The sequence below is a fragment of the Ostrinia nubilalis genome, chromosome 13, assembly GCF_963855985.1.
Source record: "Ostrinia nubilalis chromosome 13, ilOstNubi1.1, whole genome shotgun sequence".
Classification (NCBI taxonomy): domain Eukaryota; kingdom Metazoa; phylum Arthropoda; class Insecta; order Lepidoptera; family Crambidae; genus Ostrinia; species Ostrinia nubilalis.
The window spans coordinates 11,846,635-11,864,055 of record NC_087100.1 but is presented as its reverse complement, the minus strand read 5'-3'; the positions used below and the strand labels follow the sequence as shown (position 1 = coordinate 11,864,055).

Below are 17,421 nucleotides of genomic sequence, written 5' to 3'. Positions count from 1 at the left end.
ATTTCAAATACAGCACTTTTTGTTTTAGTTCCTCGTTTGAACGAGATATGAGCGAAGAAAACACGTCAAGTACCCAACACTCACGATCTTTGAGATTCAGAAGCGATCAAACTTATTGGTCACGATTTAGCTTATCCCCACTCATATTTCTTCAAAAAACGTGAAGCTCAAAATCAAAAATCTTAAGAAATTATTCTAATTATTCTATTCTTATAGCTTCTGCACCGAGTGAAAATTAGATAGCATTGAGAAATATTTTCACTAAATATAACACCAACCCTTCGTTTTCGCTGTAGAACCGCCGATTTCGTGGCCGCAACCGAAAAATATACATATAGACAAAACTCAACAAATCATGTACACAGAAAATATAGAATTTCACAGACTATACAATTTACGTACTATTTTGGTGTTCGCAACCGAATTTATACAGGGCGTCGCAGGAGTTCCAATTTGTGCCAAAATTGTCACTTTTGTGCTAATTTTTTTTAGTCTCCTGCTACGTATTCACTCGTATGTTTCGGTACACGCACACTACACTAAGTTGATCTACGCTCACTATTTCCCCGGCGCACACAGACAACTAAGACTTCCCTACGTATCTCTTATCAAACTACCTAATGAAGTGGCAGTGCGTTTATTGCGGTGCAGTTCATGAATTTTAAATAGAACCACCCTGAAACCTGTCCTTGATGTCAAGGTGCCAATCTATTAAAAGTAACCTTGAATGATGTGTGGAAAATCAATTCATTTTCAATTACGAATTAGTAAATTACTTTCATAACGAAAAATATTCGCTTCATTGACATTTGACCGTCATTTTAGAAAATAAGTTTATTATTAGCCTAAAAAATTACTGCAGTCATACCAATGACATAGTTATCGGATGATATTTATTTAAAATCTCTGGACTACACAGTGCATAAGGCTCCATAATATCCCGTAATATAGCCTCTTCTCGACCTACACTGAGGTAAGTATATTTCAAGAACGTACAAATTTTGTAAACCTATCGAAAAACTTTTAATGTGACCCTTTATTGCTACACATTACAGAGCCACCGCTATGAACGTCATTTCAGATTATTTAGTACCAGAGTAATTGCAAGCAGGAGTAAAAAGCGTTTTCATTTCACTTATCAACAAGGTTACCAGATGAGGTATCGTTATTCCATTTCATTAAATACATTACGTCATATTCAGACACTTTTTGCATATGGTAACCCTACTCCATTCCTACTATATTTTAATATTGTTCATTTCATATTAATTAGTATCATACAATGTCTGTAAAATTGTACAAAGTGGCAATCTACTTGTTATTGTATCATTATGAAAGATGTCATTAGTTGACTACGGACTAGACTGTCACCTGACGTGAATATACATTCCCCCCTATCGTTATAAAATTGTTTACAAAATGCGATTCCACGATCGTCCTATCGCGAGATCTGTCCGAATGAAGCGATTCATTAATTTAATTTACACGTTGGCACAAATTGGTGTTTACGTTTCGACAGGACTATAAACTATTTTCAAATCACAGATCATAATATTAATTTTAGATCAGTTGCATTTATGGTTCAAGTCGGCAATCTGACTTTTGAACCATAGACAAATCAAATACGAGTGTACGAAAGCCAAAAATTTACCTTAACCAAAATCTAATTACCTAGCATTTTCATACATTATGCATACCAGTTGAGAGTTATTACAAGTCAATTGAAGCTCATAACTGAGTTATGACCCAAGAATAGATGCTCCTTACAGCTATGCTTGAGTTTGAATCTAATTTTGAGTTCAATTCATGTTACGGATCTTAGTTTCAGCAGATGTACTATTCGCTTGAGATTGCTGGTTAAAATGTAAAATTACCTACAGACTTGTATCACAAATGCAACTTTAGATAGTATCTACACTAGAGACGATAGAAAAAATCGCATTCCTTAGCTAATCGTCAGTTGCCGATGCGCCGGTCGTCACTACACACTGCCTAACCTTACAGTGGGGGACCACTAATTTGACTAAACCGATTAATTTCACTAATCTTTAGTCTAGACGGAATCTACCTTCCATCTACTCTACCTCTCATACACCACAAGAGTCGAATCGAATTCACTATCACGTAAAAATTTACAGTAGGACGGTCCCACACTTAACTTGAGATCGGTCGCGATAAATTAATTTTGGTAAGTTTGTATCTGATCAATTCACGTTGTATCACTTCAGTGGCAGTCGCCACTCCGCCAGTCGCCACCCTAACCTTACTATTTGAGCACCGTGGAAGGAATGTGTGCATAAGATTTAGACAAACGCCAAGATTAAGGTGAGGGGGCCCTTAACACGAGTCACGGACGTGCGGTGCAGTCAAGGACAATGAAAAGTACACCCGAGGCTCGCGTAACGTTGTGGCGTTAAGCGTTGTTACGTGGAGTTATCTCAGCCAATCTGGGTTAACGATGTTCCCAAGTGTACGTTTCTTTGCACTTGATCGTACTTAAGATGCATTTATATGCATGCTTCTCTTCCTAGTAGATCAAAAAAGGATGTGGCGACAAAGATAATGCTCTTCGGTGTACCTCTTGTCATTTAATTTATTGTAAAAAGCTTTTTCTAAGCGGCCATTTAACTCAAACTAAAATAAGTTTAGAAAAAAACATGTCGCAATTATAGAGCATTATCCCTGACACCATAGGTTACACAAATCGCGAACTCGTGATAAAGGCCTCAATTAAAAAACCGTATAGCTTTCATAAGACTGCATTGGAGTAAACTTCGTCGACAATTATCCCTTATTATAAATAAACATCTTCAAAATTTTTACCAAATTATGAGCATATATCCAGCATAAAAATCTTTTAAAATAACACTTCATACTCTTCTCAATTATAGATATACATGGCACACTGCTCTGTTTATATATTTATACATATAATTCGTACACTCGATACCTATCAGTTTACCTTGTCACCATAGAATAATTGAATTATATGGATGGATATTCCGTTAGAAGCTTAACAAGCGCTTAAGTATTCATCGACAAGCGATCGACGGATGGACAATCAACGAACGAAAGGTGCGAGGAGTAGACGAATACTGCCGCTGGCATTCGATGCCCTGTGGAGCGTTTTTTAAACTAACAAGAGAAACTATCACGAAATATTGGTCCACCGAGACGATTCAACCAGATTTCGACGTTAAAACTATAGGAATTGAAACGTACTAGCTAACGAATGACGTCGCGCGCGGTGCGATCGGCGGCGAGCGACGTTCGGCGGCTGGCGAACGTTCGGTGGGCGATCGACGCGGCGACGATGCGGATTCAACTAAGGCGCTATGGGGCTCACTTGATGGCGGCGTGCCGGCTCTCGGCGTGCATGCTCACGCCTTCCACTGTGAAGATTGACACCTCTGCAACAAAACACTACGTTAGAACACCTGCATTGTTGGTCAATTAATTGTTATCCGCATTTTTTTGGAACTATTTTGTTAACTTTTCCTAATGTCCTAGGACTTCTAGCCGGAAAGTAAGCAATTATCCACGACTTATGATATAAATAATAAATAAATAAATAAATATCCTTGGACATTTTACACTGCGCCGCTAGCCCCAAACTAAGCAAAGCTTGTACTATGGGTACTAGACAACGGATATGAACATACTTAAATACTTTTTTTTTTGTAAATACATACATATTATACATAGAAAACACCCAGTCCAATACAAACAAATATGTTCATGCACACAAATGTTTGTACTGTGCGGGAATCCAACCCGCAACCTCCGGAATAGTAGTCCGATTCGAACCACTACACCAAACGGCCGACAATATTCGTGCATATAGTAGGATCCGAACTCCTATAAGTTGGCATTTCCATCCATTACGCCAACCACTAAGATAAGGCGTATAAAGAAGAAAGCGAGCTTCAATTCTCCCAAACTCAACTTAATATTCGTAATATCTCAACTTCTGAACAATGGAAGGTATTCAGAAATACCTATCATGAAAGCCAGCCGTCTTGAACTTGAGAATTCAATTATAAACAGCAATCTATTTTTCTCTAATGTATGCACAATCACATGACACATTTTACTCTGAAAGATCATATCAAACTTACAACTTTTACCAACATCCAAAACGTATTTCGTTAAAAACGCGACCTCGCGGGAATAAAGCCTTAAGCCCCACGACGTTTCTCTCTCATTTGTTTCTCCCCAACAAAAACATCGCTGAAAATCTTCCCCCATATTCAGTGATTTAAAAACTACAATGTCATTTGTTTTTAAATCAGTCTGCGGAGTCGCACGCGTCCCTCGTCACGCCTGGTTTCCCGCGACCCCTCAGTTTTAACTCAATTATGACCTCGTTCAGTCAAAGGGGAGACACCTGCGTTATTTTGATGGTGTGCTTTCCCATTCCGATGCGTAAGTGATAGTAAATTTTATTATCGCTACATTGGAATTCCATTTTATTTTTGTTTACTTCCCGTTTGCGGTAGTTTTGGTACAAGTTGTAAAAGTTAAGTGGATAATAAAAGGAGTTGAAACAAATGTGTAACATGCCGACATTGGTCTATCCAACTAGCGTGGGGAGTGTAGGCCAAATACTAAATTTGCATCTGGTAAATTGGACATGGTTGGGTTCCTGAACTGGAGACTAAAATTACCCTGATGATGAAGCTATGCATTTTGTAAATGTATTCACTTCTCTTTAGCAGGCTGTAGTAACGTGGCCGCTAGTCTCAACCTCGCGCCCACCCTATATCACGAGAACAGTTACTCACCATCAGGCAGGTCTCTCAACCGTGGCGGCAGGGAAGCGAAGTACGCGTGATACAGCGCGCTATGCGCCGCCAGACGCCTGGTGGGATCTGGCTGGAGTAACGTGGCCGCTAGCCTTTCAGTCCCCGGCCCTCCCGCAGTCAAGAGAACACATTTATCAAGTGTACTCACCATCAGGCAGGTCCCTCAACCGTGGCGGCAGGGAAGCGAAGTACGCGTGATACAACGCGCTATGCGCCGCCAGACGTCTGGTGGGATCTGGCTGGAGTAACGTAGCCGCTAGCCTCTCAGTCTTCCGCAGTCAAGAGAACACATTTATCAAGTGTACTCACCATCAGGCAGGTCTCTCAACCGCGGCGGCAGGGAAGCGAAGTACGCGTGATACAGCGCGCTATGCGCCGCCAGACGCCTGGTGGGATCGGGCTGGAGTAACGTGGCCGCCAGCCTCTCAGCCTCACGCCCTCCCTCCCTAAGCTGAGCGAATATATTTGTCACAAGAACAGTCACTTACCATCAGGCAGGTCCCTCAACCGTGGCGGCAGAGAAGCGAAGTACGCGTGATACAGCGCGCTATGCGCCGCCAGACGCCTGGTAGGATCGGGCTGGAGTAACGTGGCCGCTAGCCTCTCAGCCTCGCGCCCCTCCTCCATAAGTGTTCGTCAAGTGTAGTCACTCACCATCGGGCAGGTCTCTCAACCGTGGCGGCAACGAAGCGAAGTACGCGTGATACAGCGCGCTATGCGCCGCAAGACGCCTGGTGGGGTCGGGCTGGAGTAACGTGGCCGCTAGCCTCTCAGCCTCTCGCCCACCCTCTCTCAGCCGGGGGAAGGCTGACCCAAGCGGCCGGCCGGGGCAGGTGCCCCACCGGGTCACGTGTGTCCGGAGACCGGGTAACCGGCTGACGCCCACCCAGCTTTCTTCTGTCGGCGTGCCTACCACCTGTTAAAAGTTTTTTGGTTAGATATATGGTAGTTTTACAGTGACCAAAACGCGTTGTGAGCCTTTATTTCTATCTTTGAGCGTAAGGCAAGGTATAATGTAAGCAGTAAGCAGGCTTCCCAGTCACGAAGGTTATCCACCCGGATTAGGGCAGCGAAGGACCGATCGCTGTGGAAATTTTTAAAACCCCCTTTATTCAGCAGTAGACATCTTCTGGCTGAGAAAGGCTCTCTTTTGAGGGCATATACCTATGAGGAGCAGCAGTTCTAACCTTGAAGATCTTGTCGAGCTGGTCATGCGTGTCACGCACGCCAGGGAAGGTGGGCACGCCGCACAGCATCTCTACGAAGATGCAGCCCACGCCCCACATGTCCAGCGACGTCGAGTACTCCGTGCTGCCCAGCAGTACATCTGCGAGACAAGTTAATGCTGCTGAATGTTTATAGAACATAATCCCTATGACTATCCCTATTGTATTAAGATAGATGTAGCTCGTGCCCCACATATTAGGGACGTCGAGTACTCCGTGCTGCCCAGCAGTACATCTGCGAGACAAGTTAATGCTGCTGAATGTTTATAGAACACTAGCGGCCGCCCGCGACTTCGTACGCGTGGATCCTGTTTTACCCCCTTTTCCCGAATTTTCTTTGCTATAAACCTCACGGAGCCCGAGACCTTTCCAACGAATGCAAAACCGTGGAAATCGGTTCGTGCGTTCTGGAGTTATAGCGTCAGGGAGGAAAACCCGACTTATTTTTATATAGTAGATGATCCCTATCCCTATTGTATTAAGGTAGATGTAGCTCGTGCCCCACATATTAGCGACGTCGAGTACTCCGTGCTGCCCAGCAGTACATCTGCGAGACAAGTTAATGCTGCTGAATGTTTATAGAACATGATCCCTATCCCTATTGTATTAAGGTAGATGTAGCTCGTGCCCCACATATTAGCGACGTCGAGTACTCCGTGCTGCCCAGCAGTACATCTGCGAGACAAGTTAATGCTGCTGAATGTTTATAGAACATGATCCCTATCCCTATTGTGTTCAGGTAGATGTAGCTCGTGCCCCACATATTAGCGACGTCGAGTACACCGTGCTGCCCAGTAGTACATCTACGAAACAAAATATTCATGCTGAAAATGTTCTTAATAATTTGTCAGTAATTGCTTAATATCCTAAAATTGCTAAATGACATTAGCAGGGAAGCGCTGGACGCAGGCCGCTCGCTACCAATCGATCAACGTGGAAAGCATTGGGGGAGGCCCATGTTCAGTAGTGGACGTCCTATGGCTGAAATGATGATGACGATGATGAATTGCTGAATTCCTGTTAACCCTTACGAGAACGGTAAATATATGCTTAGGTTACGAGTTGATCCGATCCAACAGCCCTGGAAGATACTGATGGGTTTTAATGGACAGGCCCCGTCCTTCTAGCGGGAAGAGTCCCACATACCCCACTGGTTGCGCCATCAGCTAATGGATATGCGTAAAGCATTTCCCGACGAAAAAAGCAGTGGGTTCACCATAATAATCCCGTGATCGAGGGTGGTCTAAATACTCAAATCGTAGTCTGATGCCAACACCGATCTGTTCGATTGTGTTTTGAATGATCTGATTTTTAATTTAGCTGCAGTATTCTAAAGATTCCTCAGTATACTATTATACTATAATAAAAAAGCTGTACAGATATTCTTCATTAAACCTAATTTGGTTAAAATAGTTTTTTTTGCCGGTCATCTCATGAAGTGGTATTAAACTTTAGCCATTAACGTGTGCTAAAAATAACTTTAATTTACTCTTAGCGGTTTTTCCACTCACGTAGAGCGCTGAAACCTATTTGTGGAACTACAAATGACAAAGTAATACAAGTAACACATTAGGAGCATGCTAAAATTAGCGAATGCATAAATGAGTTTACACATACCAAATATAAATAATTGACCGGCCTACGTCAGAGCGTCACACCATATTAGCAAGGTAAATTATGACTATAATAGGTGATCATGATCGTTTATTTAATACTCGTTTCTGCCCTTGGCTTACGTAGACTTCATACAATAAGGTTGTGGCTTTTAGTTTTCAGTTGTTGACTCTAGGGTTGTGACCTCAGTAATCACAATCACCGTGAAAGAACCTCCCCAACCAGTTTGCCAAAGTCAATTCCTCCATTTGCCTCTGGTAAATTAAGAGAGGGTCGTGCTCCTGCAGTAATAACTAAATTGCCTGATGATGATGATTACACGAAAGAATAAGACAAATGACAAACAGTTTTCTTCTTTCTTCTGTCTTATCTGGAGGTCTATACCATAAGTGACGATTTTGTGCGAGTACGTGTGACTGGGAACCGACATGGCCCGCGCCAGCCCGAAGTCCGCTAGCTTGAGCTCGCCGTGTGAACTTATGTGACCTCAGTAATCAATGATCACAATCCAGTTAAAAAGAAAGAAGACTGTAATTGCTGTCTCACCTGGAGGTCTGTACCATAACGTCACGACTTCGTGCGAGTACGTGTGGCTGGGAACCGACTTGGCCCGCGCCAGTCCGAAGTCCACTGGCTTGAGCTCGCCGTGTGAACTTATGTGACCTCAGTAATCAATTATCACAATCCAGATAAAAAAGAAAGAAGACTGTAATTGCTGTCTCACCTGGAGGTCTGTACCATAACGTGACGACTTCGTGCGAGTACGTGTGGCTGGGCACCGACTTGGCCCGCGCCAGCCCGAAGTCCGCTAGCTTGAGCTCGCCGTGTGAACTTATTAGTAGGTTCTGTGGTTTCACGTCCCTGTTTCGAAGAAATAAGTATGTTTATTAATTAAATACATTAGTACAGTCAGCGTCAAATAGTTCGTGACACCCAAAGTAGCCAAAAAGTTCGCAACACGTCTTGTTAACTTGTCACGTTTTCTCAACTTTTAGCCCACTTTGGGTGTCACGAAGTACGAACTATTTGACACTGACTACAAGGATCGCTAACGAAAGAAAAAATTATATGACACAATGATCTACAGGAATAAAGACTGTTTTTATTTTCAGACAATAAAATTACTTCAACATACAATAACCCCTGGAGAATCGAGTCATTGGGTTTCATGAATGCGAAGCAAAATAACGAGAGAACGATTTTACAGTAGTGGTCGGATGTCAGAGTTAAGTAGACCCATAATTTTGTACAAATTATAGTTTCAATTTCAACGTATGAGCTTGAATCATTTCTTGAATATAAATACATAATATGTACTTGGATGTCGTCTCGGTAAAACTGTAAAGTATCACCGGGTGCAGGCATCGATATCTGCCGGCATCCCGCACGCCGCTCACGTCCGCACCGAACTTACGAAGCGCTCGCCCGTGCCTATATTAAACGCGTTATTTGCTGTTCTTCAAAATTACATATTTTGGATGACAAATAATAATAATATGTATGTAATATGTACATGGATGTCGTCTTATACTACGGGCTTGTCTCGGTAAAACTGTAAAGTATCACCGGGTGCAGGCATCGATATCTGCCGGCATCCCACACGCCGCTCACGTCCGCACCGAACTTACGAAGCGCTCGCCCGTGCCTATATTAAACGCGTTATTTGCTCTGCTCTTTTAAAGGCACATCTTTTGCTATTGGTATAATTATGATGACAAATGTAAGTTACTGCTCTATTGAATACTGTAACGTAATAGTCATACTTGAGTATATTCTTTAGAATACTAGGTTGTCATAAGAAATACAAATCAGAGTAAGTGTCAGCTGAAGTGACATTATTTTTAAACCATAATCTTACAATAATAATTAGTACATATTTGTGACTCATGTCTGACTGTAGAGGAGTAAAAAATAAAGAATCGCGTTATTAATATAAAACGTGTAGGTGAAATAAACGAATATAATTTAAAGAAAACAACGTTTGACGATTAATTGACGTATGTAAAAAAACAAAAGTACCTACATGATGCCAACATAAATAATTGTGATTTATTTGCGATTCGTTGTAAAATATCAGTCGATGTACTGATATAAATTACACAATTCACGACAAATACGTCATGTAACGTACCGGATACGTTATTACAACGAATGTAAGCTAATAAAACGAGCTATAACCAATTTGAAGTTTATTGCCGATGTGAAGTATACTCCGGAATATCGTAAAGTAAAAACTAATATCTATAAATAAAGTATCAATGAACAATAATCGAGTTACATACAGGGTGGGTTGATCAAGAGATGAAATAAAAATAAAAATCCCGTATTGTAAAACGATACTCAAGTATGTTTTTTTACTCCCGAATGGATCAATTGGTCCAAATATTGAATTTGAAACTAATCATAACAAGCTTCAACTAATGCCCGAGTTTGAATCGAATTTAATCGTTTCATTACGGGCTTAAGATGAACTCGTTTCGTGTTGAAACATCTAGATCCAAATCCAAATTAACAGCTTTTATTTGGACGAAAGCTAAACTAGATTCGAAGATTGTGCAAGTATTAAGATCTGGCAAAACGTTTCAAGACCTGTTTAATTGCCCGACGACTCAAGAAGATAGTGACTGGATGGAAAAAGCATGTGACAGTGGGGGAGGCTTACATCCCATAATACAATCACAGCAAATAAATGATTCTTGATTCATTAGTAAACTGTCAATGGCTGAAATGATGTTGATACTTTTGCAACACATACGTCAGCATTTATTGTCGAGAAGTAATACGGTTAAGTAATACTGGGAAAGCGCTTTTAGCTTTTTGAAAGCCTATTTGCAGGTAGTAAATAAATGACTATTATAACTTTCATACCTGTGTAAAACTCTTCTCCGATGGCAGTAGGACAGGCCGCGTAGCAGCTGGAACATGAACAGTCTGACGTTGTGGTGGTTCAACCCGCCCGGATGCCTCTCCATGTATTGTGATAGGTCCGTGTCCTGAGGGAAAAGGCTAATTGAAACACAACATTCTGTGTGACGTAGGCATGAAGATAAAGGTGCGTTTACGTTGATGCTGAGATACGTAGAGCGGAGTTTTCATGCATTTCCGACGCTTAAATACGTCGGATTTACCAAAATACTGGTCCGTCAAGCTCCGCTCAATCATCAATGGAAACGCAGCCTTACAGATAATATTTATTTAGGGCTCTTGTATGAAGGGTCAAGAGAGTTGATTGTTATTTTTCATGTAAAGCATAATGTTAAAAAAATTAATGAGATAAATCTTGCATAAAATTTCAATATGTAATACGCAAATACGAATTACGAAGATACTTAGCGTTATAGGGCTGATCATAAACCCTTCTTCCTAGAATTACTTAATACTTATCACTATCTACAGCTTGGTCTTTGTAATCGTTGAAAATATTAGTCGGTACCTACTTCAAATGCCGACTGTACGGAAAAATGTTTTATTTTATTTTATTCCATTTAAATAAATTTGGTTAGTTCTGCCGTCGAAAATAAATAATACAAGCAAATACGTAAGCCGAACGTTTGAGTGTTAAATTTTATAGCAATTTATAGCACTTCCGTTGTACTTAATACTTATGTGCTGAAATGTGGAATAATATTGCTTCAAAATATACTCGTAAATTCGTCTATTTTGTTGGAAAACTTTTACGCTGAAGGATAATTAACATTTAAATACTCGTTACGAAGTTGATCGCTCAGATACCGAAGTTTCCTCATTTACATGATGCGATCAGAATATGAACACAACAAGGGTGGAATATTTTATTATTGTTTGTTTATCAAAGAACGATTCAATTAATATACTTATCAAGGAGCAAATTAAAAAAGTAACTTCCTTATACCAAGACCGTGTAACGTAAAGCATCTATAAATTAAAACAGGCGTATCAGGAAATTAAATACAGTCTTTTGCAGAGATTCTGTATTATAAATCAACAATTGAGACGTAGTTGGTACAAAAAAGTATAAGGCTGAGTTGCACCATCTAACTTTGACCGTAACTGTAATGATAACCGGTATTTTTGAGTTTGACAGATTTTTGACGTTTGTTAAAGTTAAAGTAAGATGGTGCAACCCAGCCTTAGATTGGGAAAAATAAAAGAACAACGAAATAACAGCTGCAGTCTGTTTTATGCACAAATTCATCAGTAGGATACCCGTGCTAATATTAATCAAAACTAAACTAGAAAACATTAAATTGAGAACACAAGAACAATATTTCACGGAAGCAAACTCGTGTTTTGACTGCACACAACTAAATATTAACTCGCCACAAATACAAACACCAACGTGCAAGTTTCGTGGTACCGTTCGCGGTAGTTCGACATATTCCCCTTATTACAAAAAAGTTAAACCCGGGAATAACACTGGTTTAAATTGTCATTTCCATACTAAATGTCTATTTAAACCAGAGTTTAACTTTCTGTAATAAGAGGGATTGGGTTCGGCGTCTTGTAACGAGGAGTATAAAAGTGTAGGATTTACAACATGGAAAAGTTAAACTAGGCTGAGTTGCACCACCTATTTTAACCGTAACAATAACAATAAATGGTGCATTTTGTATGGAGTTTGACAGATTTTTGACGTTTGTCAAAGTTAAAGCACGATGGCGCAACTCAGCCTTAGAAAATTGTGGACTTCGTTGATTGTTCTGTTCAGAAAACACGTGACAATTTCAGTATCTACAGGCTTGATGCAGCTTAGGGATAGTCCATTAATCACAAGTTCGGAAAAAGGCGCGACATGTCACAAGGGGGTGTGCAATGAGATATAACGTGTATTAATTTTTTCTATGACCGCGGCTACTAAGCCAGAATTGGGCAAAAGGAAAGTGATTTTGGCGCCAAATACGTTTGACATTGCCCCGTATGTTACTTGTTTGTATCTAAAGATAATGCTTTAGGAAGAGGTGGTACGGGTTTAGTCTTAAAACTTCACCACGTAATGGGAGGAGGTGGTGAATAAAAAGTTGGGAACATTGTGATTAATGAGCGACGCCCTTCTTGATGGAAACGTATTCCGTTGTTTCGGGCTGTCTCCAAGTTTCTTTATTTACCTACTTACACTTCGAATGCATTACAGTTTGAGATAGGGCAAGGGTATGCCAACGCAGTAACAATTTCAGATTAGGGCAAGTCGGGTATGTGACCGCCTAAGGCGCCGGGAGTAAAAGTGACGATGCGGGGAAAGGGCGACCTTAAAATGTGGAAACCCTTTTTGGCCATGAATGTTGACATACAACATCATATTGCTATTGATGGAAGATAAGTATAGGGATACTTTAGTTCATATATTTCTTTTAAAACTTAGGTATCTGTAGCAAAAAGACTACGGGCATTCGTTGAGATGAGGATAAGAAGAGTGGTGAAGTCGAAGACTCGAGACTAAACAAACGTCTGTCAATTCGATTCGATGTTCAGCTTCCAACGACGCATCACGAAAGTGCCATCCTTTTCTTACAGCCTCATCTTTACCAACGTGGGACAGGGACAGCCAGATGACTCACCACAAACTCGTACACGAAGGTCAGCGTTTCCCGCGTGTGCACAATATCGTGCAGCGTGACGATTTAGGCGTGCTTCAACTCTTTTAGAAGAGACGCCTCACGGATCGCCGTGAAAAGCTTACCTCCTTTTCTCGCAGCCTGATTTCTACTAAAGAAAGACAAGGACAACCAGCTGACTCACCACAAACTCGAACACGAAGGTCAGCGTCTCCCGCGTGTGCACTATGTCGTGCAGCGTGACGATATTTGCGTGCTTCAACTCCTTTAGAAGCGACGCCTCACGGATCGCCGTGAAAGGCGCACCCTCCTCTTCTTGCAGTCTGATCTCTTTCAGTGCTACTACTTGCTGTGTTAAACTACGGACAAAGAACGGTTTATTAAAGAAATTATCTTTGAGTTGAGAACAATCGTTTTCACTGATATACTTAAGTAGAGGCATCAGTAGGTACTTGGTCGTGTGAATGGAATGACATAGCTATCTCAAGTTCATTGGCTAGACAGCTAAACTGTCTTGTTCTAAAATGTCTTGTTAACACCTCATTTGCTGTTAATGATCTGCTAACAACGCCTTTTTAACTAGTCATTCAGAAACCGTAGACGTAGACTTCGTTATAGATTAGACAAGAATGGAACCAGATTGAGACAGGCACTTTTAATTTAAAATACCAAGAAGTAACTGTCAAGTTGTCAAGTCGAATTGCCAGTCAATGAGGCGAGAAATAAACGTTATTTACAGCCGTCGAAAACTATTCTCTAGTAATTACCCTATTACGTTGTAATTACACATAGATGAGTGAGCATTAAACTGTACTAATCTGTTCTCTCGTTAGCTCATTTATTCGCATAGGGGGAGTTAGCGCATCGTAACTTTGGAGTGTTTGCGGACGGTGTACACAAACTGGGACGAAACCATAAACCATGGTAGCGCTGAAAGCGCAGGCTCTTTGAATATGGCCAAAAGGTTCTCATATAATATTCAATAATAGAATGAGTATCAGGAAAATGTTATTTTATTATTATTCCTGTTAATCTAAAATGGCTCTACAAGGTGTATAGGTTCTAAAGTTAGGGCTTGCAAAGTTAGAAGCTTGTAGGTATAAGATCTGATAAGTTTTTGATAGTACGAGCTGTAAATTTTAATGGCTTCGTGTTTTACAAGTAAATCATTTTTTAAATAGTATGAAAACAACGGCAAAATTTGATAACACGTCTAACTGAACATAATGTACACCAAGTAATTCCCTCGCGACTACCACACCCTCTCTTGCCATTTACATTGTATCGGCAACACTCGACAACATAAACAATAGACAACTTTCGTTTTAGCGGCAACTCTGTAGAGTCCGTACACTCCGACCCGATTAATTACTTGCTCCCAAGTATTCCCAAACTAATTAATTGTGGGAAACGTGCAGACACGAGCCAACTCTGTACCGCTGCCGGCTACGGATAACGCGATAAACTGTGATATGTGTGGACATCATTCGGAATTAATTAAGTACGTACATAATGGTAGATTAGTGAATTGTGGTATTAAGTAAAGTTCTAGTACTTCTGTGGGATTTCCAGCCTCCCGAAGGAAGAAACTGCTCGCCAGATATGGGTAAAAATGAAGAGGTTGACATGATACTGTATCATTACCCGACTGCACCAGAAGGAGGGATATGTTTTTTTTATTGATGTTATTACGTTATTTCGCTGGCTGGTAGCTTAATTAGTTTGAGACTAGATGGAGCTGTGTTAAATGTTAAGAAAATCGGACAAATGCTGATACATTTGAATGTTAAAAGCTGAGTAGAGCCTTTGGTCAAAAGTGTTCATTAAATACTAAAGAAAAGAGTCTAATTTTATCTTTATTTAAACTACATATGAGACAGTATCAATACCAAAGAATTATATATTTATTACTCGCAGGCAAAGACGAACGTCATTACTTTAATTAAATAGCTGATTACTTAAGAACTAAGTTTCTTTCAAGAAATTTTCTCTTCAGAATGTGAATGAAAATAAGATTTTCTTTACAAGCACTGTGAAATATCGTCTTACGTGTGTACATATTATGTATTACAAACAAGTATAATTAGGTAAGAACTAGTAACTGGATTCATCAGACTTTTAAGAACAAAATTATAAATCTTGGAGCATTTTAGCTCTACGTAGAATCATATTACTCCAAGTCTGCAAACGAGAAGTTAAAACTTACACTAACAAAGCATAAACTTATGTTGTACAACAACAAAAGCAATATCAAGTCGGACTCGCCAAGTCAAATGAAACAACAAGTAACCGCTAAATCACCGGAGTACCCACTTGGTCTGTGAGACTTGGACAGACCGTGAACCACTATTATACTGGCTATTATATTGGCAGCATTGGCATAACCAAGAAGGCTACTTAGGAGTCGATAGAAAACTTTAAATCTATGGAAAAACTGTAAGCATGAGCGCCTTTTTGAAAATTCTGATGATCTGGAAGTTCCTAATAAAATATGAAACTAATTTACTCTAACGAAGGAAGATACCTAGTGTAGAGCTTGCAAAGTATAAGCACAGCATATCTCTACTACTTTCATAAGGTTTTTAGAGCAAACAATACTTAAAATCAACCTAAAACAAAAATACGGGAAACTGACATAATAAAACCCAATATAAGTAAATGCCTCTTCAGTACGAGTACACCTTACAAGAAATCTACTCCAATTCCACCAATAAAAAGTAGAGCGCTTCCCTGCTCCTCTTTTCTTCGGGATTTTATTCTCGAAGGAAAAGATTTTTCCCGGTACTCGAATAAAACTTAACAGCTTCGCTGACATTGCTTTGTCACAAGAATAAAATATATCTAAAATGCGGACATTGATAAATTAATGTGTGTAATAAAGAAAGGGATGACAAAGTATTTCATAAATTCTGAAGAGACGTGTTTAAAGTTTTTGTAATTGGCTATATTGATATGGGTAAATGCCAATAAAAACATTATGTTCGTTAACACTTTATACATTCATAAAATAATTGCATAAACCCAATTAACTTAATAAGATAAATTTGAAAGTGAATCGAGAACTGAATAATAATTTAGATCCAATTAAGCCTTGTAGTCTCATTTTATTCAAAGAATTAATAATTACAGTAATTTGACATGAAAGTTTTTTATTTCAGTTCTTACCGACAATTTCCAAAGCGTTTGGCGTATTTACCTACTTGAAAGTGTTGTTATAAAACTGATTTAGTGTCAGTTTACATGCCAATAACCAATAAAAGACACATTGGAAAACAATTGTTATCATGGTTCATGCGATCGCTTGGTGTTGGTAGTCTATGATGATTTAAGGGTGATGCCACGTACTCGTAGATGCACATGTATTGCAACACGACCCGCTATGACGTCAAAGCGTTTCACCCCCGCCGTTGTGCATGCGGTGACAAACAGCATCGGAACGTATCGTGTGGTATGTCCTTGTAATTGATACGAAATACCCAATGCATGCTGTTATACATCCGTTGAGATGACAAAGGACATCGCAAACTGACGATATGTCCTCAATTAATATGAAATACAACGCAGCGACAGCACTCTGTAACCGCATCGCTCAATCGAGTAAAGTCAAGAGTATCGACTCAAGACCAATGTTTCTTGCATAGGCTCTGTTCTTCCCAGAACAATGGCACAAAATAAATACTTGACTAGAAGCACCACTACTTCGGGGTGCTCTGCTTCAATATTCATTATCCGGCTACGAGTGCTAGACTTGGCTCTCGACACGACCTCGCTTTGGAAAACCTCAATCATTTGGAGCTGGCATTAATGCAGCTTCGCCAACTGAATGGAAATTAAAATGTTAATTGGACGGCAGGTTAATTACCGCAAAATAATCTATCGAACGTGGCTAGACTGCAAAATCGACTAATCTAATGCATAAATATGTTTGCATTTCGTAATTATTGTACAAATCGTTTTGATGTTTCCGATTAAACTTTCCTCTTTTTTTATTTAATATGTTCTTTATGTTGTTTTTCTGTACAATAGGTAAGTTTTTGGGAGACAACAATACATTAAACATTGTGATTGTGACGCGCAACCATTGAAAAAAACGGTTCCACGTGAATCTTTAAATGTATTCGCTGTGGTGTCCAAGTAGGTATATGTATACGAGGTGTGTTCAATAAGTAAGGTGACTTTTCAAATTTCGCGGGCAACGTACTTTCGATTATCGATTTTTTTGTTTTGTTATGTTGGTACACTCTT

The 17,421-nt window shown here is 39.9% G+C and overlaps 1 protein-coding gene across 3 annotated transcripts in view; it reads right to left on the bottom strand.

Annotated features, from left to right (window-relative positions):
- Positions 1-214: 214 nt before the first annotated feature.
- LOC135077673 (cyclin-dependent kinase 14) overlaps positions 215-17,421 on the bottom strand; it is a 103,947-nt gene continuing 86,740 nt past the window's right edge. For all 3 annotated transcript variants that reach the window (XM_063972236.1, XM_063972238.1, XM_063972237.1), the window contains exons 6-11: positions 13,361-13,535; positions 10,514-10,638; positions 8,370-8,506; positions 5,993-6,132; positions 5,460-5,721; positions 215-3,410 (exon numbers count right to left, since the gene is read on the bottom strand). In XM_063972236.1, the coding sequence (XP_063828306.1) occupies positions 3,343-3,410; positions 5,460-5,721; positions 5,993-6,132; positions 8,370-8,506; positions 10,514-10,638; positions 13,361-13,535 (907 nt within the window). In that variant the 3' untranslated portion in view covers positions 215-3,342. The remainder of the gene's footprint in view (positions 3,411-5,459; positions 5,722-5,992; positions 6,133-8,369; positions 8,507-10,513; positions 10,639-13,360; positions 13,536-17,421) is intronic.